General features: G+C 41.5%; 1 protein-coding gene across 8 annotated transcripts in view; it reads left to right on the top strand.

The window, feature by feature from the left end:
* RBFOX1 (RNA binding fox-1 homolog 1) overlaps positions 1–27,652 on the top strand; it is a 2,072,285-nt gene that overhangs the window by 1,959,973 nt on the left and 84,660 nt on the right. For all 8 annotated transcript variants that reach the window (XM_047713056.1, XM_047713053.1, XM_047713055.1 and 5 more), the window contains 2 exons: positions 1,783–1,843; positions 11,157–11,210. In XM_047713056.1, coding sequence (XP_047569012.1) covers positions 1,783–1,843; positions 11,157–11,210 — 115 coding nt within the window. The remainder of the gene's footprint in view (positions 1–1,782; positions 1,844–11,156; positions 11,211–27,652) is intronic.

The following is a 27,652-nucleotide window of genomic DNA, read 5'->3' on the forward strand; positions in this document are numbered from 1 at the left end:
TATAAATGTCTGCTTCACGCTCATTCGTTGTTCCAGATGCATCATCGTGTCTTGTATGTGACCCCACTCCCTTCTCATCGTTTATATATATATATATATATATATATATATATATATATATATATATTTATATATAAAAAGGAAAACTGGCCTTACTTTTTTTTTTAATTTTACTTTATTATGTTCTTCTTATTACTGATGAAAGGTGAATGGCAAAAGTGAAACAAAAGAAAGGTTACTCTGAAATTTTTTTTTTTCCTTAATTTTCTGTGTTTTATGAGCAACGGGTGCAGTAGGTTCCAAACAGTGGAGACAGTATGCAAAACAAAACAAAAAAACAGAGCAGTTTCTTTTCTTTTTCTTTTTCTTTTGCTTTTTCTTTGTTCCTTTTCTTTTTCTTTCCACTGCAGGGTTGACGAGGGATCCACAGTGGTGTCCAAATGGACTCAAATGGCGAAAGCAGTAGCATTCGGAAGAAAAACTGTTTATTGTTTAAAAAAAAAAAATGAGAGGTCTTTGTCACTGAATCTTTCATTTTTTTTTTTGTTTGTTTGTTTGTTTTCATTTAAGAAGCCAGTTTGAACCTTTGCCTTCTTTCGGTAATAAAGTAAATAACCCAACAGGATTTCCTGTTAAATATCTGGCCTCTCTTCACTGAAAAAGAAAAATAATAAAAATAAATGCTAAAATTTGGATACTCAGAATCTACTCTTTCTACCACTGGATCTCCCTCAACATGGCCACAGGGTTATATTTGTTAAAACTTAAAAAAAAAAAAAAAAATACCAGTTAAAAATGCTTTTTAGTCTTTGGAGTAAGATGTTGCATATTTTGCCTTTCGTTTTCCCGCCCCCCCCTCGACGATAACGCTTAGGCCCCTCACCAAACTCTCAGTAACCATGGTAACTGTATACAAACCCATGCTGGCGATGGTGGTGAATGGTAAGTGGTGAAGTCCATCTGCCGCTTCACGTATCTAGTGCTGGTTCTCTCTCTACATATATATATACCACGTGGTATTTTTTTGACTTGTCGTATTAAGTTTTCTTGATGCTCTATTTTTTTGGGTACCGGTACGCCTGTAATTGAGTGTACGTTCGAAGCGAGCCTGGGAGGCACTGACTGGATTGAGACATGACAGTGCACATCTTACTCAGATCGTTAACTCCATATTGTGTTAAACAATGCACCCTCTCTTTTATCCTTTTGTTAGCTGTGACTTTAAAGCTTGAATGATCTTGTTAATTCTTGCGATGTCGAAGGCTCTTGTTTCAAGTGTTGAATGCTAGATGTTGCTCTCCCGATGGTCCTTCCCTCCCAACGTGTTGCACACGGCTAAATCTTGTTTGTCCCTTTTTTTTTTTTTGACATTTATGTCCCCTTGTACCTTGTCTCTCCCCTCTTCTACTCCACTGCATGTTCCTTCATATGAATTTTATTTTGTGTTTAAAAATATTTATTGTTTCTGTGTTACCATGGAGTACACGCATGCTTTTAAGTCTTCAATTATGCAGTTCCTTTTAATTTGCTTTTACTGTCTCCTTATTAAACTTTTAAATGATATGACATTGCTTTATTGAAATGATTTGTAAGTTAAAATGGTTATGAAGTAAATGTAATTATAAAACTGTATGATTTTGTTATGCACCTACTGCCTTTTATAAATTAAAATGCATTTTAGTTTTTTTTTTTAATAAGTAATCACAGTCATAATGCATGCAACTAATTGAACTGTGGGCTGGCCCTGGAATTTGTGCTCATTTGAGTTTTCTGTGTACGTAGGTAAATAATGCCACAGCACGTGTAATGACAAATAAAAAGACTGTCAACCCTTATACAAATGGTAAGTCCTTTACAAGAGCTCATCCCTATCTCTGTATCTCTTAAGTATCATTTAACCAGGGTGTATGTTTCCATAAGCCCTGTTCGCCTCAATGTGGCTGCCGTGTCCTTGCTGCTGACCTGCTACAGTGAACCATGTGAATCAGTACGGTATTTTTCAGTGACTACTGAAAACAGTCTATTGGTGAGCCCTGAATATGTCAAATCACCATGTCGTACTCCTGAAACTAATATAATACTGTATGCCAACTAGACTTCAATAATAATTTTTATAAAAAGATAATTTTCACAACTGGGGCAAATTTAGTTTTCAGGTCAAGCGTGCCTGCCCTTCCTCCAATCTCTCCAGAATAACTCCCATTTGGGGTGAAATACAGTCATTCAAGGATCACTTGGGTCAATTACTTTGCTGTTATTATAGTAAGTTGAGGGAGGATGGAAGTTTTGTTTGTTTCCTTTTTTTCTACCACCACAACCTCCTTGTTGATCCCTAGTCATTTCTGGAAGAGGGGCTTCAGAGTTTGGTTCTGGCCTTGGGTCTTCTCTGGAGCTATGAGAGTTTCAAAGTGGCTTGGAGGGTGTCTCCTGAGGACCACCATCGGGTGGGTGCAGTCTTTGCTTTTCTTCCGGTTCCCCAATGCTGTTTTGAGCCGGGTGAGGATGTTGTCACGTACTGCAGACCCCTTCAGGACAACGCATCTCTGTCCTTCCTAACCAAGAAGCCGTCTCAAAGCCCCTCATGATCAGAATTCACATACATAACAAGAGTTGAGAGTGTTCTACCACTTTGATTCTTTAATCCTTCCCAGAATGCATCTCTCATAAGATACTTAAGGTGTGGGGGGCCAGCGATACTTAATGGTACCAAAAAGCTGGGAAGAATTTAATGCAGTAAATCAAAGTATATACACTAAGTGGGATACTATACCCATTAAAATGAGCCAGGTGAGGACTCTACAGAGCCCCCTAATGAATGAAAAATTTTTAAATGGAAAAGTATAGCATGATTTCAACCAAATTATGGAAGGCATTGCATCAAAATGCTAATGGTTGAGTTGAATTGTAAGACTGGAAGACATTTTCCTCTGTTTTGTAGATTTTCAAAAATGATATAATTTTATTGCTGTCGTAGAGGAAAATGTATGAAACTTTCCATTTTTAATATTTTAGTTACATGTAAAACATGGAAATATAGATTCATTCAAAAAAAAAATAAATAAACATTAATGAAAAGGTTAAATATATTTTGAATAATGCCACTGCCAGCTCAGTGCCCTAGCTCCCCAGAGGATACCCCGTTATAGATTATTATCTGTTTTTTGACTTTGCATTTTTATGCATATATATGTAATAGGTATATATTTGTAATATACATGTTGTCATGTACACACTTTTTCTATAAATGATGTTATGGCATACACATCATTTTTAATTGGCTTTTAGATATCAATAGGGAGTTCCTTCAATTTTAATGCATAGAGACCAAACTCATTCTTTTTGGCAATTACATAACATTCTCTAAAATGGATATATGGTTTTATTCTTTTTTTTAAAGATGTTATTTATTTATTTGAGGGAGAGTGTGAGCAAGAGAGTGTTCACAAGCAGGGGCAGTGACAGTCAGAGGGAGAAGCAGACTCCCTGCTGAGCAAGGAGCCCAACCAATGTGGGATTCGATCCCAGGACCCTGGGATCATGACCGGAGCTAAAGGTAGAGGCTTAACCGACTGAGCCACGCACGCATCCCGATTAATGGGTTTAGTTCTACCTTCTTTCCATACTGATTGACATTTGAATTTTGTGTTGTTGTTATTATAAACTGTAGTACTAGCTTTTAGTAGTTTTGGTTTTCTTTTTTTTTCTTCCCTTGTGCATTGACTACCAATTTGGCTAAGTCATTCTGTTCTTATTTTTAAAAGGAGCACCATTAAACAGAGATATACCCTCAATATAACAGGGCTCCAGCTTGAAAGATCAGAAGAATTGTTTATTCTGCTGACCCATTTTTCCAGCTCCAACCACCCGAGACATGGCCTTAAATGGTATAGAAAGTTTCCACAACAGACTGAATGCCCAGTGCTGAAATGAAACAGATTTCTGATTTATGCATCATGAAGACTTTCTACTTGGTAAAAATGATAGCTCTGCAACTTGCCAGAGTTAATACATGATAACATCAGCCCCGCTGTGGGGCATTTCCTGTAATGATGAAGTGGGAACCCTGTGCGTGGGCGCACGTGTGCAAGGGAGTTCTACAGCGTGCATGTGCGTAGGTGCTCAGGTGTGTTGATGTGAGGAAACGAAGCAACGGAAGGCAAATACTATTCCCTAAGCCATATGGATGCATGTTTATTTTAAAGGAAGTTATTGATCAATGTCCTACCCAGGGTTGAACACTAGCCCAGTGGAATTTAGGGACACGGTTCAAAGCCCATCCATTAATAGCCAACATTCCCGGAACAATGACCATGTCGCATCATCTTAAGCATTTTAAATGTCCCGGACCTACATGAAGTCCTACAAAGAGGACATACTTATCCCTGTTTTAAAGAGGCAAAACCTGAGGCTGGAAGAGATGAAGTCATTAGTGAAGTCTTTCCCTTTTATTCTGGAGTAACAAACCTTGTGGTCATGCCTGTGTGAATGCGAGAACATCGCTTCCCCTCCATCATCTTACAGACCTGCGCACAAATGGCAACGGACCACAATAACAAAAGGATTACTAAATGTTCAGCCCCAAATGCCTGTTTTTGAGGCATAAGCATCCCACATCTCATTCCAGGTAGCCATGCATCCTGAGTTTCCGAGAATAAGTCCTGTGTGTTTCTCATCCCAGTACCTGAAAGGGAGCACTCCAGCTCATGCTATCATGTGGACTGAGTATGGGACAGTCACAGCTGAACCGACTTGAGAAACAAATACAAAATACAAAATCCCAGTGACATAAAGCAGCTAGATTCTATAGGAGATACTGTGGAGACCCTTGGTAGTTCAAAGAAAGGCAGTTCTCAAAGCTTTCCAATCCATAATTTGTGAGCGTTATCACTACAAGTAACCCTTCCCATCAACTGCAATACAACAGAAGATAATCGGGGCCTCTCAGATCCTTAACAAGAGTGACTATGTTAAAAGGGATATTGTCACCACAAAAAGAATAAAATGAAGGGAAGGAAGGGAAAGGAGGAAGGAAGGAAGGAAGAAAGAGGCACCTGGGTGGCTCAGTCACTGGGCACCTTCCTTTGGCTCTGGTCTTGATCCCAGGGTCCTGGGATCGAGCCCTGCATTGGGCTCCCTCCTCAGTGGGGAGTCTGCTTCTCCCTCTCCCACTCCCCCTGCTTGTGTTCCCTCTCTTGCTGTATCTCTCTCTGTCAAATAAATAAATAAAATGTTAGGAAGGAAGGAAGGAAGGAAGGGTGCAGGGAGGGAGGGAAGGAGGGAGGGAGGAAAAGAAAGTTACTATGTGAGATGATGAATATGTAAGTTAGTTTGATTGTGCTGATATCTTGCAGTGTATATGTAATATCAAGTCAACAAGTTGTACACTTTAAATATGTACAAATCTTAGTTGTCAATTATACCTCAGTAAAGCTGGGAGTGGGGAAGAGAAGATAAATCAGGTCCATGAAGTCTGGTCAAAATGAGCAAAGTTACAGTTACCAACTTATACTTCGGGAAATACAACTTCCTAGAGCCATCACATTTTGAGGTCATCTTCACATGGTGAAGTATCACTGTCAGCGCCAGCGTCACATTCATGCATCCCTTCAGTCACATGCCGGGCAAGAGCTTAACCAGCCACATGGCTTCCGGTGATGAGTAACACCAGATCCTAAACACCAGCGGGCTCTGTTATACCGTCATCAAGGTGTTACATTTCCTAGGACATTTGAGCTTGGATATGAGAGAAGACTGTAGAATGACATCCAGAGTTCTGCAAACACTATTGATCCGAGAGCTGGGCTACTTCTGTCTTGCTAATTCCTCCCCAGGACAGCAGCCCTCAGACCAGAGCTGGGGCTCATTGTACTCTCTGCAGATCAGATGTTTGCAGTGCAAAACAAGGTGTGAACCAGATTCTCTGGGATCCCCTGGATGTTGGATGTGGATTTTTTTTTTTCTCAGACAGCTTAGGAAGGACAAAAATTGGACCAAAAAAAAAAAAAAAAATCCAAGACTATAGAGAGAGAAGTAGACCTTGTATCAGCTCTGCCTTTCACTGGCTTCTGAACTATAGGCAAGTTGTGGAAACCCTCCACACACCAGTGTTCTTAAGTGGAAACTGAGCTACAGTGGGACCTACTCTCTGGGCTATTTGTGCTTATTATGGAGTTAAGTGCTCAACCTAGGACCAGGCCTACGAAATGCCCTAAAAATTTAATTACACAGTAATCTCAATAATAAGTAGTCATCTTGTTTCATTTTTGCTAGAGGTCGTAAATTGAATTTCCTGATAGACATACTAATTTCAGGATCAAATATTCAGATGCCAGCAGAGGCTAGGCAGGTAAAATAGATAAGCAAACAGAGAGGGTTGGAAAAACTCACGTTATTTTTGAACTATCTTCCATTTCCATACAAGGAAAAGCAAAATATTTCTCTATCAGAAGGAAAAGCAGGACGGGATAATAATCAAAGATTGCTGGCATTTGGCCTCTAAGCCATATAGGGAGCATGGGTGTCTGCAGCTTACTGGGGGCTAAGTGGTGTGATCCCTGGTCACTTCTAGCAAATTGGTCTTCGTGGGATTCATACTCTATAGTGGGCTATTTCTACGGAACTTTCAAGAAAACCAGAAATCCTGTATCGTAATGAAATCTGAATGTTGGCCATGAATATATGTTGCAAAAGAAAAAAAAAATAGTGGGCGAACCAAACGCAGTGTGCAACTAACTTTTCATTTTGGGCGTTGCCTGGCATCTTCAGTAGATGTCTTTAGAAAGCATTGGTATACAATTCCAGAAACCCCTGTGGTGCATTTAAGGGCACTTTCTTGAATATGTTTCTTTGCTATCCAACCCAACAAAACCCTAGAGAAGACATGTGCAGATTGTGTGCACATTCAGACTTGACTTTTAAAATCTAATACAGCCATAGTTAACACTGGCGAGCTTAGGCAGCGTTTTTCTACAGCAAGCTGGCAGATGACCTTTGAGAAGCTAAATTTGAGGAGGGGAGTGCTGATTTGGATGCAGCCCCTTGAGACCCAGCCGTAGAGGGGGTCTCTCTACAGAGCTCCTATGTCTGGTCTCTGCTCCATTGCCTTGTTGTATGGGCAGCCCTGAGAGGCTGGGAGCAGTGGGCTTTATCAGCTGTTCTCTTTTGTTGTAAGCCTCATTGTTCGGTTTAATGTCCTTGATCAAAATCTCTGAATTTGCAAGGCCTGAGGATGTACACAGACTGCCTGAGGACTTAAAACGGGGATCATTTTGTCCATCTTCCTGACAGTGCAGTCTCCCGTCTTCAGCAGGGTTATCCTAAGGGTCTCTTCCAGGTACTGGAAGGAGTCACAGGGACTAGGAGGCTATCTGCATGTGATTTACATATATTTACATAAGCCTGCATGAGCTCTGTAAGTCTGAGCAGGGGTGATTCTGAGGGTCTAGATCCTTCCTTACTCTGCCTTGAAGACAGTCACCCCTAACAGAGTCCTTCTTTATTAGATATATATCAGGAAGCAGGTCATTGGAGGTTGGAAGGAGACAGAATCCTAGCCAAAACGGAATGAGTCCATTAGAACAAGCTCTCTATTCCTTCTGTTCCTTTAGAGCAAAACTAAGTAAATATTTATGGAGCCTTGACTATTTGCCAAATGCAGTTCTAGGTGCTGGGAATTCACATTGGACAGCACTCTTGTTCACTTTACCATTAATTTTAATGAAGGGGAATGGTTATAAAAACAATTAAGAATAAGAAAGAAAGAAGAAAGATAAACCCAAGTAGTGTTAATAGTTATGCAGAAAACAAAATGGGGAATTGAATCAGGGTATAACTCAAGGGGAAGGAGTGGCATTGAGTGGTCCGCCCTGGGAAGAGTCTGGAGACCTCCATAATATCAACCGAACTTTGTCAGGAGCTGGGGAAAGTTCTCCAAGCACAGGGAGCAGTGGATATAATCCAGAATTGATCTCAAATGATCTTGGGTGGTTTTGTAAAAACTTTAAAAGCATAGTGTCACCGTATTTTGGAGAGAAAGGAACCATACTATGAAATAAATGGACAGAGGTTAGGTTGTGTGGGCTTGTGGGTCAAGGATAGAGTTTGTGTTCTTCTAAGTTCAGAAGGAAGCTGTAAATTTTGAGCAGCAGAATGGCGTATCTGATCCACTCATTTAAAATGGGCTTGACCACTAGGAATCGAGTGGGTAAAGGGAGGAAGGAGAAGAAGAGTGGGAAGAGACGGAGTGTGTTAGGACATTGTTGCTGGGTCTCATCCAGGTGAGAAATAGAAGTGTCTTGGCCTGGGATGGTGCCAATGGCAAGGAATGGAACTTGAGAGCATGGAAATGTCTTTCAACATCTAACCAATCGGATTTTCTATAGGGCATGAGGGTAATGGGAGAATCAAGGAATTATTTATCAAGAATTTTGCTTTGAGGAGCCAAGTGGTTGAGAGATGCCTTTTGCTGAAGTGGGGAGATTTGGTGAGAAGCAGACTGCAGGGAAGAAGGAAGATAATAAGTTGGTTTTCATGTCTGTGGTGTGGATCAGAAACATCTTTGGTTTCCATACATCGGAAGCAGCACTGGTTAGGAAGAAGGACCAATGACTGGGAGCAGGGCAAAACCTGCAGTGGTGTTCCCATGATATTTCATTTTGCTGCTCACAGATTCCAAGTCGGTTTCTTGTGAAGGAGATCTTATCATTGACCTCTCTCAGTTAGTACTGGCAGACATGAGATATCACGTATCTCCTAATGAGGGAGCATATTCTTTGCATATTGAATAAAAGTTTTCCATGAACAGACATGGTAAGCTGGGAGGTAGTTGGTGAATAGATAGATAAGGGCATGAAGTGGCCTTCCCTGGGAAGACACTGGAGATCTAATAACACCAGGTAAACTTTGTCAAGAGACAATCAAGCAATCAATTGATAGATAGGTAGATAGATGAATAGATGAAAAAGAGGATAGAGAAAAATGATGATAGATAGATAGATCTATGGACAGATGGATCAATAGAAGACTGATATAGATTTGGTAGAAGGCTTCAAGGAAATGAGGAGAATAAAGGCAAATGAGAGGAACGTGATTTAGGATAGTCTTAGATATCTCTGAGAAATCTGTTTCGCTGAGAAATTGAGAGACCGTTGGCATAACTTATAGTCTTTGAGAGTTCCATCAAAATTAATCAGTGGGTCCACATTCAGCAAATGGTATGTCCCAGTCTTGTGTGTAGAAGGCAATATTTAAGGGAGCTAATGAGGATGTATATAAAAAAACAAAATCTTATTTCAATAGTGACAAAAAGACCCTGTCTCCATCACCAGTAGAAGGTAGGGACGTGAGCAGAGTATAAGATGGGGATCAGAGGAATAAAGAAAAAGAGTGATAAGTTCATAACTTAATTATTCACTTAATGTGGGTCCTCGTATACTTTGTTCACAAACTCGAGATTTCTGTGGAGGATTAGGGAAGAACATTAAATATGTCCAGATAATCCTGAAGCTTTATTTTCAAACAGTTTGCTCTATTTTCTCTTTGATTCCATGGACTTGAAATGTGGACATTAGTCCACAGATCACAGAAATTGGGTATTTTCTTTTTTTAGGAAATAGTAGAATTTTAATTGGTCAAACTGAAGTCCTTCTCCACATCCATAAAGCACATTTTCTGAAATGTGCCAGATCATTTTTATTTTTATATCATTATAGCAATTCCTATGTGACAAGATGTGGTTAATATAACAGAGGGAGGTGTCAGTGTGAAGTTTCAGAAACCGTTGGGACAACACATCTCAGAATTTTATGTCTCTTTCTGGTGATCTAAAATTGGGCCAGACGTTTCCATTAATAAGCCTCCCAGGCACGAAAGCATTGCACTTTGAAAAATCCTATCCTAAGAGCATCCTGGGGGCTGTAAACTAGCTAGCTCATTCAAGTTGGAAGAACGTTCTTAGAAACAAAAAATTCTTGGAAAGTTCTAGAAAGTTCTCTGGTTCCTCCAGGGTCCTATCTATTGAGATATTGAGCCTCTGTCTTCCTTAGGGGATCAGTAGATTGTGGCCACCTCTTGGCTGTTCTTAGGTGCATCACTTAGGTCAGATGAAAAGATATCATATCTCTCCCTTCTGGGAAGAGCTCTCCTTGTCAGAAATACCTTCTCTGGCATCCCAACTTTTACCATTGCTTTTTCTCAGACTCACATACTAAAGGACCTCTGGTGTTTGACCTTTAGCCCAAGGACACAAGGTCTTCTGCAAAAGGCAGCGTGCCTGCCCTTCTTGGTCTTTCAGAAATTCTATATAATGGATGTTTTCGTAAAACTCACCAGCAGGAGCAGGAAGTAATCACCAAACCCTGAGACGTGACCATTCTTTGGAGGTTGTTCCCTCAATGATGCCCAATGGGTATGCAATGTGCACAGCTTCTCCATTTGCAAATATTCTTGTTCGCTCTTTTCTTGAGTAAAAGTTCCTAAGGGGACAGGATTCATTTTACAGAAAATGTTCCATCCAGAACACTGGGAAAATTATAAGGTTCTGTTAATCTTATACACAGGTTGTTTGAAAGTTACCTTAGATATCATGCATTGATTAAGAATTTTTATGGTTCCTAAATGCACTGAAATGTATTCCTCACTCAATCTCTAGCGGATAAATGTCATTTTCTTTGGGATGTTAAAAGCACTTCAGAATTCTCTGGGTCATAATTAGGAATGACAATTATCAGAATATGTTGCCACAAAGAATTCTGTTTATGTGAGCTTTCAGATTTTTGTGAACTTATCAGGAAGGGACATATGATGGATTATCTAGTGGTGATCCATAGAGGAAGACAAAAAAATTGAAATTATTATGGTGGTTCTAGAAAATATTGATGTGGGAGAAAATTAATTACCACAGCATTTTCAAAAAGTTCACCTGTAGCTGGTCAGTAGTTTCCATCCTATTAACTTGTGCTAGCAGCAAATCAAAAGTATAAGTCTAATTTTCGAGGTAGAGGTTTCCAATCTTTTTTATGCATTCGCAAACTATAGAGCCTCTAAATATAAAATTAAAAAAAATAAATAAAACAACCCATTTGATTTGTGGTTCACTTGCAGTGGTATGAGTTGTTGAACCAAATGTGATAATAATGTTTTTGTATATTTATTTTAAGGCTGGAAATTGAATCCAGTTGTGGGTGCGGTCTACAGCCCTGAGTTCTATGCAGGTAAAGAGTTCCTCTTTGCATGGCTTCTTCTTTGTCTGTTCTAAATGTGTTTTGCCTGCCAGTAAAGAGCAGGTTTTGTAAAATAATCTGAGCCACGTAAATCCCTCTCCTAAGAAGTTCTGAAGGATTTTTTTTTTTTAAGCGAAACCAAAAGAGTTTTAAACCCCTTAAAAAATAAAGGGGCATTGTGCACGTGCGTTATGCCGCGCAGTACACACAGAGCTCCTTATGACATTTTACATTGATTTTGCCTCAAAAAAAAACATCGAGACTTTGTTCAAGGGCACATTGAACAAACGTAGGGCTGTTCGTGCCCATTTTATTTCGATCTGCCTGGATGTGTGTTTTATCCACACATTTCCATGTGGGGTTGCCTTTCTTTCTTCCTGGCAAAGCAGAGACTTGGCTCACTTATTCCAATAATGTGGCAGTGAGTTGAAATTACCGAGAGAAGGCTTCTTTAGAAATTGAGAAAAAAAGAAAAACAAACACAAAAAAAACCAAAAAGCAAAAAAAAGAGTCTTTCTTTCTCTATTAATCGGTTTTCCTTAGCAATTCCATCTCTCTCTGCTCTGCCTTCCAGGGTAGGTCTCTCCTCTTGCCCCTTCTCCGCTACCCACCAACTACCATTTGATCAGGAAATCCATGTAGAAAATCTGTTCAGCCCATTTTGGGAGCAGCACCCAGTGGTGGAGATTTGGGCTCTGCTGGGCCTGTCACTTCTGCCCGTTAGTCCCTTGCTCATTAACAAGGTTGCTTTTAACATCTTAGAACTTCAGTAGATTTGCCACATGGGTTCATTGAAAAGAACTTTTTATTTGATGGGGCCCTTGCTCTTTGATAAGGAGAAATAAATGACCAGTTGCTCCAGATTCCCTCACTTAATGACCTCTTCACGGTAAGTCCTACCCCCTGCTTAGTCCGTTCTGGATTGCCATCTGTCATTTTCCTAATCATGGATCAACCCTAGCGTCCAACAGGAACATAGGACACTTGGATGGCTACTCTAGCAGAGTAACCCACTCAACAAAGAAAAAAATGGTAAATCTGGGAAGGTCCAGTAGCATAGCTAAGTTCTGGATTTCAGACAGGCAATGTTTGTTCTTCGCATGTGATTATTACCATAAGCCTGGGTTAACTCCGGTGACTCTCTGACCTTGAATTGACTGTGTTGATGCTTCTGGGAGAGGAACGTGTTCACTATAAAACTTTCCATGATTAAATGGTGGAACCCACCTCACGAGAGGACACTTAGCACTAAATAAGGAACATAAACACTGTACTCAGACAGCCTAGGTTCAAATCCTGGCCCCCCTACTTTGCCAGCTGTGTGACTCTAGGCAAGTTACTTAACCTCTCTGTGCCTCAGTGTCTTCATCTGTTAAATGGGAGATGATAATAGTAACAAACTCACAGGTACTTACTAGAATTAAATGGGTTAGTATATGAAGACTAGTACACAGCCAGCACCACATAAACGCTAGGCCAATAAAAATAAATTTATGTCCCACCTCTCTGCCATAAGGGGAAATTTAACTGACTGTGCTAAATTCTGAGTAAACCACTAAACTAAGAGATTCTTTTCTTAATCATGAGAGGACTGGTCCTTCCGTTCTCAGCTTGTCCATTTGGGGGAAGTTAATTTCTGGGATCCGGGGTGAGGCAGTCTGTTTAGGGGCACAGATGTTGCTGGGGCCCATCCTTGTCCAAAGCTGCAAAGAAAGGACATCCCTCCAAAGGGCACGGAGGAGGCCAACCAGCGGCTCCCATGCGTCAGCAGGCGCTGCCCGATGGAACGGGATAGATTCGAAAACAAACAAGCACGTTCTCCGCAAGTGTGCGTGCCAGGCTACGTGCCCGGTTTCTCCCCAGAGTAATGGGTCAAGGACAAGAAGCAAGAAGTCATCTGATGAGGAGGTAGGGTATAAATGTGGCACTTGGGATAGAGAGAGGTCCCAAGCAGTAGAGTTACTGGCCGTCTGGCTAAAGCAACCAAGAGAATCTCCTTTCCGTGGGATTTCAAACCTGTATGCCTATCCGCGGGTGCTTGAGAGGACAGTAAGACAGAAGAAACCATTCAAACTGACTTGGACATAGGAGAATAAATTAATCAGCCTGACTCTTAGAACGTTAAAGCAGCCGTGCAGATTAGCCTTGAGCCCGGCTGCAGAAGTTAGACCATGGCACTATTGGGGGCGCCTGGGTGGCTCAGTGGGTTAAGCTGCTGCCTTCAGCTCAGGTCATGATCTCAGAGTCCTGGGATCGAGCCCCGCATCGGGCTCTCTGCTCAGCAGGGAGCCTGCTTCCTCCTCTCTCTCTGCCTGCCTCTCTGCCTGCTTGTGCTCTCTCTGTCACATAAATAAATAAATTCTTTAAAAAAAAAAAAAGATTAATATTTACCGAGTATTATCTGTGACCGGGCACGGTTCTAAGCACTTTACCCAAATTAATGTATTTAAATCCTCATGGCAGTTTTCCAGATGAGGAAACTAAGGTAGGCAGAGTCCCTTAGCCCCGAAGGGCTAAGATTTCAAGTGGGTGAGAAGCTGGCTCGATTTTGAAATCGAGAGCCTCTGTTCTTTACAACTGGGTTATGTGCTGCCTCTTTATTTTTTGTGAATATTGGAAGTTGTGATTCTTATGGACTGTGCCCCATGATGGTAGATCGGGCTACTGCTCTATGTCCAAGCCAGTCAAATTAAAGAAGAGAGGAGTAAGATAATAATTTTGGATTTTCCCAACCACCACCAATGCTGTCCTCCTCCCCTCCCCCACCACCTCCTCCGTATTCAGACGTGGTAACGGGTTGTGTCAGGGGCAGTATTAAGGATCCTGGACAACTAAATAACTATTTCTATGAGATGCTCCAATAACCTTAAGTCTTCAAAGAAATGGGGCATGAACAAGTAAGTGTTGGAAAATCCGTACGTTAGTGTTGCCGATACGTGGGCTCCCCTTACTAATCAGAAGCCTTTCTTTTTGCCGAAGTTACCTGTGTATGTAGGTAAACAGAGTGCGTGACATGTGCACATGTAGGGAAATGCTGCCAGACCAACACTCCAGGACGATTTCTTTGAAAAACTTGGAAGACCCACAGACGCGGAGAATTGAGCTAGCTTAAATGGAAAGATAAGGCCCCTGTATGGATGGAGTGCATATATGCAAATGTAGACGAGGCACGTATTCACTTCGCTTTGGAGGTATAATTACTAATATCATCCATTTGAATGCCCATGACTGAGTTTAGGGGATTCTTGGATTTCCCCAACTATAAGCATAGTCTGGATTTATCTCGCAATTTTGAACGTGCCTCAAAGCTAAAATGAAGACCTTGTCATTGATTTGCTGTGGACATTTAGCGCGCCAGCCCTGTATCTGCCTGAGATAGAAAGCCAGGCTTCTTAGGCACTCCTGCATGTAAGATTTTGTATTAATGGCAAATATCATAATATTCCCATAGTATAATTATCGATTTTCTGAAGCTTATGCAGAATTAACAACCCAGCCTCCAATTGTCTCCCAGAACAGGGCATGAAAAGTTCACATATTTTGTAAATTAAAATCAATATTTTCAATCTCTCCTAAAGGTAATTTTCCTAATTTAGTGGACTTTTCCCTAACATTTGTTTTCTCTTTAATTATAAAATGGCAGGTTATTGATTTTCGTATATAACCTCTTGACGCCCTGAGTGCATTTTTATTGCTAACGCGAGGTGGGGGTGGAGAGGGCAGGAGCACCTCTTAATGAGGATCTTTAATTACTAGCTGAACAGTATTAATTTGCTTTGATAAATTATGACGCACACTTTCCCTAGTACACACGTTCCAGGGGAAGCATTTAGAAAGCTGTTATGAAAGGCCTTTCATTTCGGGGGGTTTGTCTGAACTCTTACCGAGTCCTACCCAGAAGGATGCTTACCCAACACCCGTCTCCAGAAGCAGATATGCATAAATCAACACATCCCATGAACCCACGTAAATCTTCTCCAAAGACGAGTGGGTGTTTTCCTACAAAGCTACACAGCATTGATTATTTTGCCTACATCTAATCATCTTCAGGAAGGCTCCTTGGGGCTTCTTCTCAAGATAAATGATTGATAAGTCAATTAAAGAAATGTCCAGGTAGATCTCAAAGCCAGTGTCTTTGACCATTCCACGTCAGGTTTGGGTTTTTTTTTGTTTTGTTTTTTGTTTTTTAAATTGAAGACAATAAATAAGAAGTTCAGTATCTGCAAATATCTATTCCCAGGAGCATGCTTCAAGTTACTTAGTATAATTAGAAATAGTGTCTCTAAGAATCTCAACAAGGAGACCTCAAAGGGGGTTCTTACTGTTCCCCCGCCGTTGTGAGAAGTTCCACTGCCATCTCATAAAAAGATTAAAAGAATCCGTGGTGTCTTTTAGGGAAAATCACGATAGCTAGCCAATGAAACTGTTGATTGAAAGCAAGCACCTTTAATCTTCATACATAAGTAAAACAAAATAAAAATAAATAACAGAGGGTTATACACAGTTGTCAACATGGGACTGACAAATGGCGAATCCATCCGTTTCTCAATTGCCAGTAAGATGGCTGCAGAGCTCACCCACGCTGTATATCATATCTGCCAACTCATTTCTGTGATTAAATATTCCATCAGTAGGGCTATAAGGCGGCAAAGCTTAACAAGATTCATAAGATGCACCACTTGAACACACATAACTCACTTCCGTGGTTGGAGAGCACCCCGCCTGCAAAGGAAAATTGGAATTGAGGTAAATTACTCCACGAGTCATGATCAATAGGGAAAAGAAAAGATCTACCAATGCAATGCAGATCTAAGATCTAGTTAGGTCCCGATGATAACAACCACACAATTCACGTCAAAAGTAGAGGGATGCAGAGTACATCAACTTGAAAACCTTGAAGATGGTAATGAACAGTAGCCTGGAGACCCTCATGATTTGTGGGGATTCTTTTCAGTGGGGGGAAGAGAAGATGGGGGTCCTTAATTAAGATTTTCCTCCTAAAAATAAACATTTCTGGTTTCAAAGGGTTGGGGGGAGTCCTAGGAGAAGGATACCCCCTAGCTGCAAAGTCACATATGAAAGGCGGTCGGGTCTTAAAACTAGGTTATCCTGGGGTTACAGGGAGGATCAGGTAAGGTAATGAGTGTAACAGAACTTTATAGGCTGTAAAGTAAAATGAAACTATGAGATGGGTGTGATGACTAGAAGTCAGTTGGATTGATTATGTCCACCTCGGTAAAAACCTGGCCACGGACCACAGACCTTGATACCAGGCTGGGTGATGGGAGAGTGGATTGGGATCTCAATATAAAGTTTAAAAATGAAGAGGATGGATGTCGCACTCTGTGATTGCTCATCTCAAAAGGGCAGCTGGATCTGACCTTGGATTACCCGTACAGAGGTATTGGTTTTCTATGGGCTTTTGGCCACTGTGAACCATGATTCATCTAAGAATTGAGTCCAAGGGAGGTAGATGTCTCCCTCCCAGGCTCTCCCCCCATTTCACTTCATGGAGTCCATTACAGCTAAGAGAATGACCTTTAGCCACACTTTTGGATGGACTTCTTTCCAATTCCCTTCCTGCAATTTGGATACAATAGCATCTGAGAAAGAGTAAGATTGTCAGAACCTGGGGTAACGGGGGACCCTGACACAGGCTGCTTTCCTTTCACTGGCCACCCACCCAGACTTCGGGTTCGGCTTGAGATGATGTGCCCAAATGCATTTGGGGTGGCTGCCTTAGTACCCTGAAAGAATGTAATGTGGGTTGCAAATACTTGCTGCCACTCAGAGCCCCTCAAAGCAGCAGTATCCAGGCGCCCCTTGTGGCTCAAACACAGCCCATATCCACCCAGAGGACCAGCTTCGACTAGACCCAGAGCGATGGCTCCTCAAGAACGGTGACCTTTGGCTCTGCAGTGTTTTGTATAATTTACACATCTGCCAGATTCAAATGCAGTGCACATCAGTGAACTGGAACAGAAGAGTCCAGATTTAAGTCCCCAAGCAAAGGATTTTCAGCCCAGAAACGTTCCACTTCAAAGACTTTATCTCGTACATCTGTTTACCTTCGCCTCCCCTTTTGGTTGCAATTCACTTTCCTTCTCTCTTCTCCTTTCCCCATCTGTCTTATCAGATTTCACTTGATCCCAACCCACATTTGGCCTTAATTTTTATCTGTGTCCTTCCCTGCCCCACAGAAGGAATGCAGCTCAGCTTTGATGGAAGCTGTGGGGGATTTTGATCTTCAGATAGGATCAGAACTTGATTATGTGCTAAAAACAGCACTGCCTCAATAAATTAGTTCCCATTCTATTGCATGGGAAGCCTACCAAGGAGAGGTCCCTCAAGCAAGAAGTGGCAGGACAGCCCTTGTAGGAGAAGCCCCACCTCTGCAGCGTGGGAGAAAGATGAGGTTTGAATATTTGGCTCTGGATCAATCTCATAGGGAAAGTTCTGGGCTGCCATCATTCATGCAGGAGCAACTCAAAACATCAGCAACAATAAGGCACTCTAGGCACTGACTCTCTGCCAGGCCCTGTGCAAAAACACTTTGCATCTCCTCGAATCCTCATAAAAATGTTACACCATTCTCTACATTATAGAAATTATGAAACCAAGGTTTTCTGGAGAGTTTATCTCCTCCCTCATGTCACAGAACTAGATGTGAAAAATTGGGTGTTTTTACATAAGCATCTTTTTTCTAACCTCAGAGCCCATGCTTTCCATCACCTTGCTGTGCAGCTCCCTCAATAGGACTAGACTGGGACATGCCCGCCATGTCTCCTATCCTTGAGGTCGTAGAGGTTAAAGACAATTAATAAAAATATCTTTGCACATGATATTATCTGCCGCATGCCAGACTCTGTGGGGATCCTTGCATGGTTAGAGATTATAACTTTGGAGGAAAAGTGTCATTTTCCTCATTTTGCAGATAAATGAGGAATCTATTTGTTATGTAATTATTATGATATTATGTTAACCTGGGTTGCTGACTTCAAAAGCTGAAGAGCTGTATCCAAATCCAAAGCCAAATTTCTGTGATTCCCAGGTCCATCCCATTTTATTACAAGTTACCTCCCACCTACAGGCTTTAGTTAATCCAATCTTGGATTAATGGTTCTTAACTGGAAGTAATTTTGCACCCCAGGGGAATTGGGCAACCTCTGGAGACATTTGTCATTGTCACATCTTGGGGGGCACGGGGCTATTCACTACTGGCATCTAAAGGGTGGGAGCCCGAGGGATCCCACAATGCACAGGACAGCCCCCACCACAAGAATAATCTGGCTTAAAATGTTGATAATGCTGACGTCAAGCCTTGAGCTCCTGCTCAAGATGGATGAACATCTGTAGTTGTCAAAGGCAATCCAAGAATTTGAAGAGAGACATTCACCCAAATGCTTCCTCTTCTGGGCATTACTCTGTGATTTTTGACTCCAGAAGGGAAAAGCATAAAGCTTGATTTCATGCTGCGGAGCTACGTCGGGGTCCCCATACCATCCTCAGTCTCTGTGTCTGGTTGGATGTGCTCCTGGGACTCAGAAAGGCCCTTAGAGTCACAGTTCCGATTTATTACAAAGCGATACAGGTTAAAAATCAGCAAAGGGGAAGAGCACGGGAGGTAGAATCCAGAAAAACCAGGCAGAAGCCTCTGAGTGTGGCCTCCACGATGTGCTTCACTTTACTGGCAATGGTGTCTGACGACACACGCACCAGACAGGAGTCAGTCTGCTTCCTCGGAGGCAATCACAGGGATGCGGAGCCCCCATGTGACTGATCTCAACTACTCAAACCTTAGGCCAAAAAGCAAAAGTAAGCCTTCCCCATAAATCACTTGGCTGCCATAAACTGCCTTATCAGACTGGCAATGTATGGCCCAAGGCCTCAGACACCCAAAAACAGTTTTATCGGGTAGAATATTCCAAAAAGGTTTAGAACGCCTCTGCCAGGAGCTGTCTAAGGGCCAGTCCTGAAGACAAACCTTCAGGAGGACTGTTCAGAGTTTGAGCAGCCCAGACCTACTGAGTTAACCCTTCCCTGCACAACAGAAGAAAAGGGAGGAAGAGGACAAGCAGCAGAAGGAAAAGGAGCTTGCAAGTTCAGAGTATATATATAATATTAGTTAATATTATATATATTAGTGGTCACGATGGTAGTGTTGAGGAGGAGGGGGAGGGTAGTATAAGGCAAGACATACCACTGTGTTTGTTGGTTGATTTTAGGAGAAAAGATCAAGCTGGATTCAGTTATGAAAGAGGAAAAAAAAATGTGTGCATTTTTTGCTTTGAGCAGAGGTCTGCAAATTTCTGTAAAGGGCCAGTTTGTGAGTAGGTTCAGCTGTGCTGGCCAACAGTCTCCCCAACCCGCTCACTCTGCCACTCTAATGCAGGAGTGACCACGGACAATGCATAAATGAGTGCGCATGGCTGTGTCCCAGTAAAACTCTAGGGGCACAGCCATTTAAATTTCTTATAATTTTCATGGGTCATGAAATAGTTGTCCTCTCCCCATCCCCAGCTGTGTAAAAATGTGAAAGGTCACAGCCCTCCTTCGCTGACCCTGGCTTAGAGAGTCCAGATTTGTTAACACAAAGCCACTGGGTTACACCTTGGGGGAGGTTTTTTGTTTTTGTTTTTGTTTTTTTGCATTACCGTGTTGTAGCAATTACATAATCCTGCATGAACCCATGAGATGAACTGCTTGTCATTCTGCCACACCATGCTTGTCAAGGAAGGGCCAAAGAGAGAGGCTGTGTATAAAGTCGCACATATCACTGGCTTCTGTTAATTCTGTTAATTCAGGCTTCGGCTCAGAGTTACAGTGCTGAAGGCCTGTAAAGTGCAAGGCATTGCACATGCGCTGGCTGGGGGAACACCTCTTCCCTCGAGAATTCCTTAGAACATTGAAGAATACAGACAGACCAACTTAGTATATAATAAACGGTGATACCTGCCTGCCTGCCAGAACACTGAAAAACTAACAACCCTCTCTGTATTAAGGGGTGGGGGGTGGGGTACTAATTGGGTTTTGAGGGATAAGTAAGAGTTCTCCTGGTAAGAAAAAAAAGAAAGATCTTTGTAGGAGTGAGTAAGGAGGAGTTTGGCAGAGTCCAAAGGAGTTGCTCAATCTTTATCTTCAAAATCCATTGAGAAGTACCAAAATATATATCTATATATATTTTGGTACCAGTGAAATCTCTGATAGTAGATATATATATATATATATATATATATATATATATATATATATTCTTGATCTTCACTGGATATAGAAATTTCTGAGGCAAAATCAGGTTTCCCCCAAAGGCTGAGAAATACCAATCTGTTGAGATCAGAGAGTACCTTCTAGAGAAAAGTTGCAAAAGACCTGACAATGCTGTATAAAGGAATGTGGATTCTGGATTTCATCCTTTGAGTGGCAGGCAACCAGTGAAATCTCTGATAGAAAATATACTTAAAAAATAAAAGAAACAAGGGCACCCAGTAATGAATTACCATGTGTATCTGCACCTGAAATAAATAATAGTCTTAACCTGAAGACTCTTTCAAATATATGAACCCAGTCCTAAAAGACTGAAAGAGGTTAAACTAAATCAGCAACTTCTCACCCATTCCAGAGATCGGGCTCCTGACAGATCCCAGGATTAGGAAACCGGTGCCTGACACCACGGAGTATCCAGCCCATTTCCTGTTGTGTCCCGAACTCTTCCTCGGAAAACAAATTTACCAGAGACTTTAAAAATGACACAGTTTCATTTTTAAAAATATTTTAACTCGTGTCGCCACTCTATTATAAACCATTTTGTTTGGAAGGTCGCGCTTCCCACTTTTAGCTTTCTTTTCAAAATTTATAGTTCAGCGTTATTAGCCCAACCAATTAAGTTGTGTGTAAATAAAGACAAATTGGCCAAATATTGTTTAATCCCCTGTATGTTAATTATATGTAGATACTCCTTCTCCGAGTATCAAATGACACTGTCTTTTAAAAATGTAGTGTGGGAGGATCAACACACAAATAGCAAAATCCTACTTCAATTAACTACATTGGTGACAGTTAATGCATTTCTAGAACTTCTCTGGACCTGTTACAACCCATTACGGTCGAAATATTGGTTTATGAAAAATTAATAAAGCCAGAGGAAAATGGAACCCAGCATCTGCATTAGCTGTTCACACCAAAAGAATCAGCCAGAATTAATTATGCCGTATGCTACATTCTAATGAGTTTTTCATTAAACAGGATACCATTATGGAAACTAAACAAGGATTATTCAGAGAATAATGCCAAAGGCTGTTTTTTGTTGTTGTTGTTTTGTTTTGTTTTTCGGAGGAGATTAAATTAGTTAATGGGTTATACATTTAAACCCGACACAGAGGTTAATCGATGCACACTTAATCATTGTATTAAACCCAGTATCATTTTAAAAGCACGAACACCCCAATATCACTGATATTTCCTCTGGGGAAAAAAGATGAGTCTATTTGTGCGTTTCTAGTGCTTGTTTGATATACACGATATTGTAAAGTCTGAAACCTTCCGTATTAATTCCCTGTCATTTTTGAAAACCATTTTCGCCAGCTGAAATAATTCTGTTTGCTTTCGGCCCACGAGGCTGTGTGTGTGTGTGTGTGTGTGTTTGTGGTGTGGGAAGCATGTTTAAACAAATGTATCTGATTACTCTTTGGGAGATTCAAAGTCAAAGTATATTTTCTGCTCTTACCGAAAGAGCGGGGTCAGGAGTTTAAACCTAATCTGGGATGTATGGAAGGGGACTGAAGATGAAACTCTACCCCCAGTCCACAAATATTTCCAGTCCCTCCTAAAATACAGCTCTGTACTAGCAAGTGAAATAGAAAAGGGGGCCCACGGGAAGCCTGTCGGGAGGGATTTTTGGACTCCTTTTGTATCTCAGAGGTTCTCGTCCTGAGGAAGGAGAGAGAAAGGAATGCATTCTGGGTTCTTTGCAGAAACTTGTAAACTCCACAGATTTTAGCTAAACCACAATTTCTGATGTTTTTTTGTTTTGTTTTATTTTTTGTTTTTCCCATTCCTCATACTTTGCAAACTAAAAGACTTTTAGAGCTGGGAGCGGAATGTGCGCTTGGAGAGGACACATCTCAGTCCTAGAGAGGAGCGCCCTCTCCCTGTCACCCTGCATGGCCCTGCCACATGGGAATGCGGGCCCAGATCCATGTGGCTCCATCCCCTGATTCCTCAAGAGAAGCGACATCTGTCTTGTGACATTAAACCTCCCCAGTTTAAATGTTGGCAATTAATTCCCAATCTTAAAATGTTCTCCATTAAATCTGTTCATTCTGTCCAGGACATGGCCAAACCCAACAGCTCAGGAGCTGTTGCTCTCCCATTCCTCAAGGAGCAATGGAACAAAATAAATATGTAAAGTACTGTATTTTCAGATTCAAAAAAATAATAATAGTTAATAGCCCATTATTATTAGTAGTAGTAGTATTGTTGAGATCACTTATTACCTACAAATTGCCTACACCTTCCATGGAACAGATCTGATCCCTACAACAATTCTCAATGAAGTAGATTTTTTTGGTTCCCATCTTACAGATGGGAAAGCCAAGTCTAGGACTTTAACTAACTTTCCCAAGGTCTAAGAAACTTACAGTCACTGAGGCCAGAACATAAAACTAAGGGTTAACGTTCCCCAAACCCATACTTTTTCAGCAGCACTGTCAGACCTTGAAAGTTCCCTATTTTTATCCTCTCTCCGTGTTTCCTTCCTGCCTGTAGAACTGCAATCTTGCAAGTGATATTTTCTTATCTCTAGAAAATACATCCTGCCCGAAGGCTTCCCTGGTGGGATTTAAAACCCTATCACAGACTCTTAAACACAATCATGAGGTTCTAGCCAACATCCCTCAGCCTGAAGGAGTCAGGTGTTTCCATCCAGCAGGCAACGGAGGAACGGTTCGAAATGGCTCTAGCGCAAATGGGCTCAGTTGGTGGGTATTTATCGCTCCACGGCTGAAGAGGATGTTGTCCAAACATCTCAAGACCAAGCATCACCGTAAATGAGCCAAGCATCACTCACTCCATGAGTCTGAGTTTTGAAGTCACACTAGGCTGGCTTGGATTTCGGTTTTGTCTCATCTTTTTCTCTCTCTGGGCCTTACTTTCCTTGTCAGTTTGATAAGAAAAAAAAAAAATCACAATGTGTGCACAGTGTACCTGGTTCAGGACCTGAAACTCCGTGGCATCTTAATGGCCACTCCCATTAATATTAGCTGTAACTTGGCGTTCTTTACGTAGTCCCTAGCATTTTCCTGTCACTAGTTAGCAGTGTGGGCTTCCCCTGGGAGCTGATTGGAAATGCAGATTCGCATGTCCCAGCCCAGGTCTGCTAGATGAGAATATCCATTTTAGAAGGGCCCCGGAGTAATTCAATGCCTATTAGAATTTTAGAAACAAGGGCTTTAAGGTAGCCCTTACCTAAATACTAAGAGCATGCAAACCTGAAAGAGATAAAATGTATTTGCATTGTTTTTGTTGTAAATTGTTTGCTTTCCGCAAATACCCTATGGGACAATTTTTTCTAGTTGCTTTATTATCTTGAACAACAATGAATTAGAAAGAGATTTTTGGCAAGCATTCAAAGAACATGTCTTTAAATATTTTTTTGGCTGTTTTTAACAAAAAAAATGAAATAAATTTTTGCAAGTATTAATAAAATGATACCCTCTGGAATCATTTGTGACAGCTTCCCAGGGAGGGGCTAATGCTGTCCTGACAATCACTGCTTATATCTTCCAAACAGAAAGAGGACATTAGAACAGAGGTCAGCAGACCTTTTCTGTAAAGGTCAAGATAGTGAATATTTTAGCCTTTATGGGCAATAAGGTCTCTGTTGTAACTACTCAGCTCCGTCTTGCCACAAAGAAGCAGTCATAAATAATATGTAAATGAATAAGTGTGCCTGTGTTCCAGTAACTCCTTATAGATACTGAAATTTGAATTTTATGTGATTTTTCACTTTGTCACCAAATATTGGTCTTCTGTGGATTGTTCTTCGACCAGATAAAAATGTAAAAAACATTCTTAGATCACAGGCCATACAAAAAAAAAAAGTGGTAGGCTGAATTTGGCCAAATGACTGTAGTTTGCCTACACCTGATGTGGAAGATTAACCTTCAGAAAATGGGTCCCAAGGATCTGTTTGGTTTGATCTGAATTCAGCACCATAAGATTTCTATCTCTGTGACCTGTGTGACCTTGGGCAAGATTCTTAAACTCTGTCTCTGGATCCTCGTCTATTATAATAGCTTTGATGATAGTACCGGTCTTACAGGGTAAAGAATAGGGAATAGTCCAAATTTAACCCCAAATGGGTTTGCTTGGCGCCTTTTGAGTGATTAGTAAGCAATTTTTGGAATTGCTACGGTTGATGTGTTTAGTATCATATTGAGTCAACTGAATATTTTCTGTAAAAATCACTATTATTTGAAGTTTGGAAGGCAGGAGAATAAGAGTGGTTCAAGTAAGTCATGACATTTTTTTAAAACAACAAATAATCTGGGAGAATGTTGTAGAGAGATTCTTTAGTATTCCCGCAACTTTTTTGGGATAGTCTGAAATTAGGTCAAAAAGAAAAGTGAAAAGGAAAAAAAAAAACAAACCCACACAATCATGTATTTCTCTCTGACTGTTAAGAAAATCAAAACTTGCTTTATAAATTGGAATGAGAGATTATTTACACTCGATACAGATTTACTTCAGGGCTCCTTTAAATATGGGAATCCCCTGGCACAATTAAAACATGATTCACTTTATAAGAATTAAATACGCATCCAACATTTTTCTGCAACATCTGTGCCTCAGTGGAAATACTTCTGTATTGAAAGCTCGACCGTAACCCTTCAGAGAGGCTCATCTTTCAGACATGTATAAAAGCATTAAGTATTCGCTGTGAAAATATTCTTACATGGATTAGCTCAACGCCAGTCCGTGTTCAAAAATGCGTAACCGCGAAAAGCATCCACAACCCATGAGGGCTTTGGATAAATGTGTCCATCGGAAGCAGTAACCTTCATGGGCAGGGAGTAGCACATGGCACCTTCCCAGACCCCTGTCTCATGCCTATGCTGTCTGGCCCTCACGTAGTACAGTGCCTCCCTGAGCCTCAGGGCAGAACTCATTAGGAGGCAAGCAGGATAGGAGTCTGCTAGAGCCACCATAGGCTGGGGCGGCTTATGCAACAGAAATGAATTTTCTTACAGATCTGTAGGCCAGAAGTCCAAGACCAAGGGGTCAGCAGGGCTGGTTCCTTTGGAGGCCTCTCTCCTTGACCTGTAGACGGCCGTCTTCTCCCTGAGTCCTCACACGGTCATTCCTCTGTGTCTCTGTTGTAATTTACTCTTCTTAGAAGAACGTCAGCCACATGGAATCGGGGTCTATCCCCATGGCCCAACTTTAGCCTCACTACCTCCCTAAAGATCCTATTTCCAGATACAGACACATCCTGTACGGGGGGGTTAGGACATCAGTGTATGCATGACTGTGGAGCGTATCCACTTCAGCCCGTAGCAGTGGGGCAGGAATGGATAGATAGGCTCTCTTTTGGGTGGGGAACCAAGAGTGGCTTTGCTAGGATTATGCTGCAGGAGATCTTCTGAACCTTCTTTACCAGCCCACCTCCAGAGACTTTGACAGAACAGTTAAGACTGATAGTTACTCTTCGTGTTTGAAATGCTACAGACGGAGGCAAAATTTGTCGATGCACCAAACAGCAACCATAAAAGGTCAGTAAGCTCTGCCTCTACATCAGAAATGCAGATTTCTGACCAGCTGAGTCACGCTCTTTAGGGGGTGGAGCCTTTGAAAGCAACGCATTTCAATGCTTCCCAGTGGATTCCTGAAGTCTCACAGGCCTTGAAAACCTCCAGTGCTAGAAAGGAAAGAACCCACAGTATTGAGGTTTGGGGCACCGGCTCTCCTCCGGTGTTTCTCAAAGTGTGTTCCCCGACAACACGAAAGCTTGTTGAAAATGCAACTCCTCAGCTCCATGCCAGACCTCTGGAGTCAGCCCAAAACTCTGGGAGTGGGACCTAGGGTTCTTATAACCACCTGTATCACCTAGGGTATCTGTGTTGAACAGATACCCTAGGTGATACAGGTGGTTATAAGAACCCCCCCATGGCGCTGAGGGCACCCCTTTCTGAAAGTACCATTCCTGTGAAGAAGACTTCTGTAACCCAGCTTGTTCTTTCAATGATGGCCAAAGTTTTCCTCATTTTATTCTAATTTAAAAATATATTTAAAAAATCATCCAACAATGGAAGCAGGAAAGAGTCATTGATAAAATGAGTCATGTTCTAGGAGCCTACATAACTTTGTTTCTCACCCAGAATTCGCCTCTGACTGATGATAGAGCTTTTCGTAAACCATATCTTTGCTCTGTGCCATTTTTTCCCCATCTCTAAAGAGAGACTAATACTGTCTGACCCTTCTAGTTAGGGAGGAACAAATGCATTGTAAAAATGTACGGGGAAATATTGAATGAATTTTTTTTTTAAATAAAATGAAAGTACTCTTTTTCCTAGTGATTACTATTACTATGAAACCTTTTTTTTTGTTATGACTGCAATGTGTAACAGCATTATGGAATAGACTATTTTGCCAGTCATAATAGTCACGTTTCATAAATACTGTGCCAACATTACTTGTAAGTTTTATGGATCTTAGCAAAGCAAAGTAAATAACCATAGGGTGTCAGATTTGGGGTTGATGCGGACTCATTCCTTTGTTCCCTTTCTTGTGTATGTATTTGTTCCTGAACATATGAGCACTAAAAAAGACAGCGTTTCATTCTTTTCAAGGGCACAGGGGGCTCAGCGGGCATACCCCAGAACCCACACGGTGCCTGGCACGTGATAGAGGCCAATACTCACTTGCCAAATGAACAGCAGCCCTCACAGGCCACCTCTTCTTAGCTGAGCACTCGTGACAGAGTGACTCTGAGATGGCCTCCTGCACTCATGCACCATCTGCCTGTGGGGTGTCTCCCCCGCAGCCCTCTTTGCAGAGTCACCAGGCCTAGTGACACTGGGAAAGCTGGACCCCAGCAACGGGCTCTGCTTGTGAGGGACTCACAGATGCTTGAAGAGGCTCAGATAACACCTGACACTCCAGAACCTTCCACAGCGGGGGTTCCCGAATCCCTGTTGGCTCTCAGAAAATTCATGAAGTGTGGCGGTTTTTCTTCACGCCTTTAATTTTTTTTTCCATTTAGTAGCAATAAGAGCATTCTTCTCCTAGTGTTCTAACTCATCTTCATCTTGAAACTAATGAAGTGAGTCAGCCACTCCCAGTTGCTAGGTGGTTGGGGTGTTTCTTTGACATGTTTTGTTCCTTCTTTTTTTTTTTCTTTTCTTTGATGTGTGTGTGTGTGTGTGTGTGTGTGTGTG

This window comes from Lutra lutra, chromosome 18 (assembly GCF_902655055.1).
Source record: "Lutra lutra chromosome 18, mLutLut1.2, whole genome shotgun sequence".
NCBI lineage: Eukaryota > Metazoa > Chordata > Mammalia > Carnivora > Mustelidae > Lutra > Lutra lutra.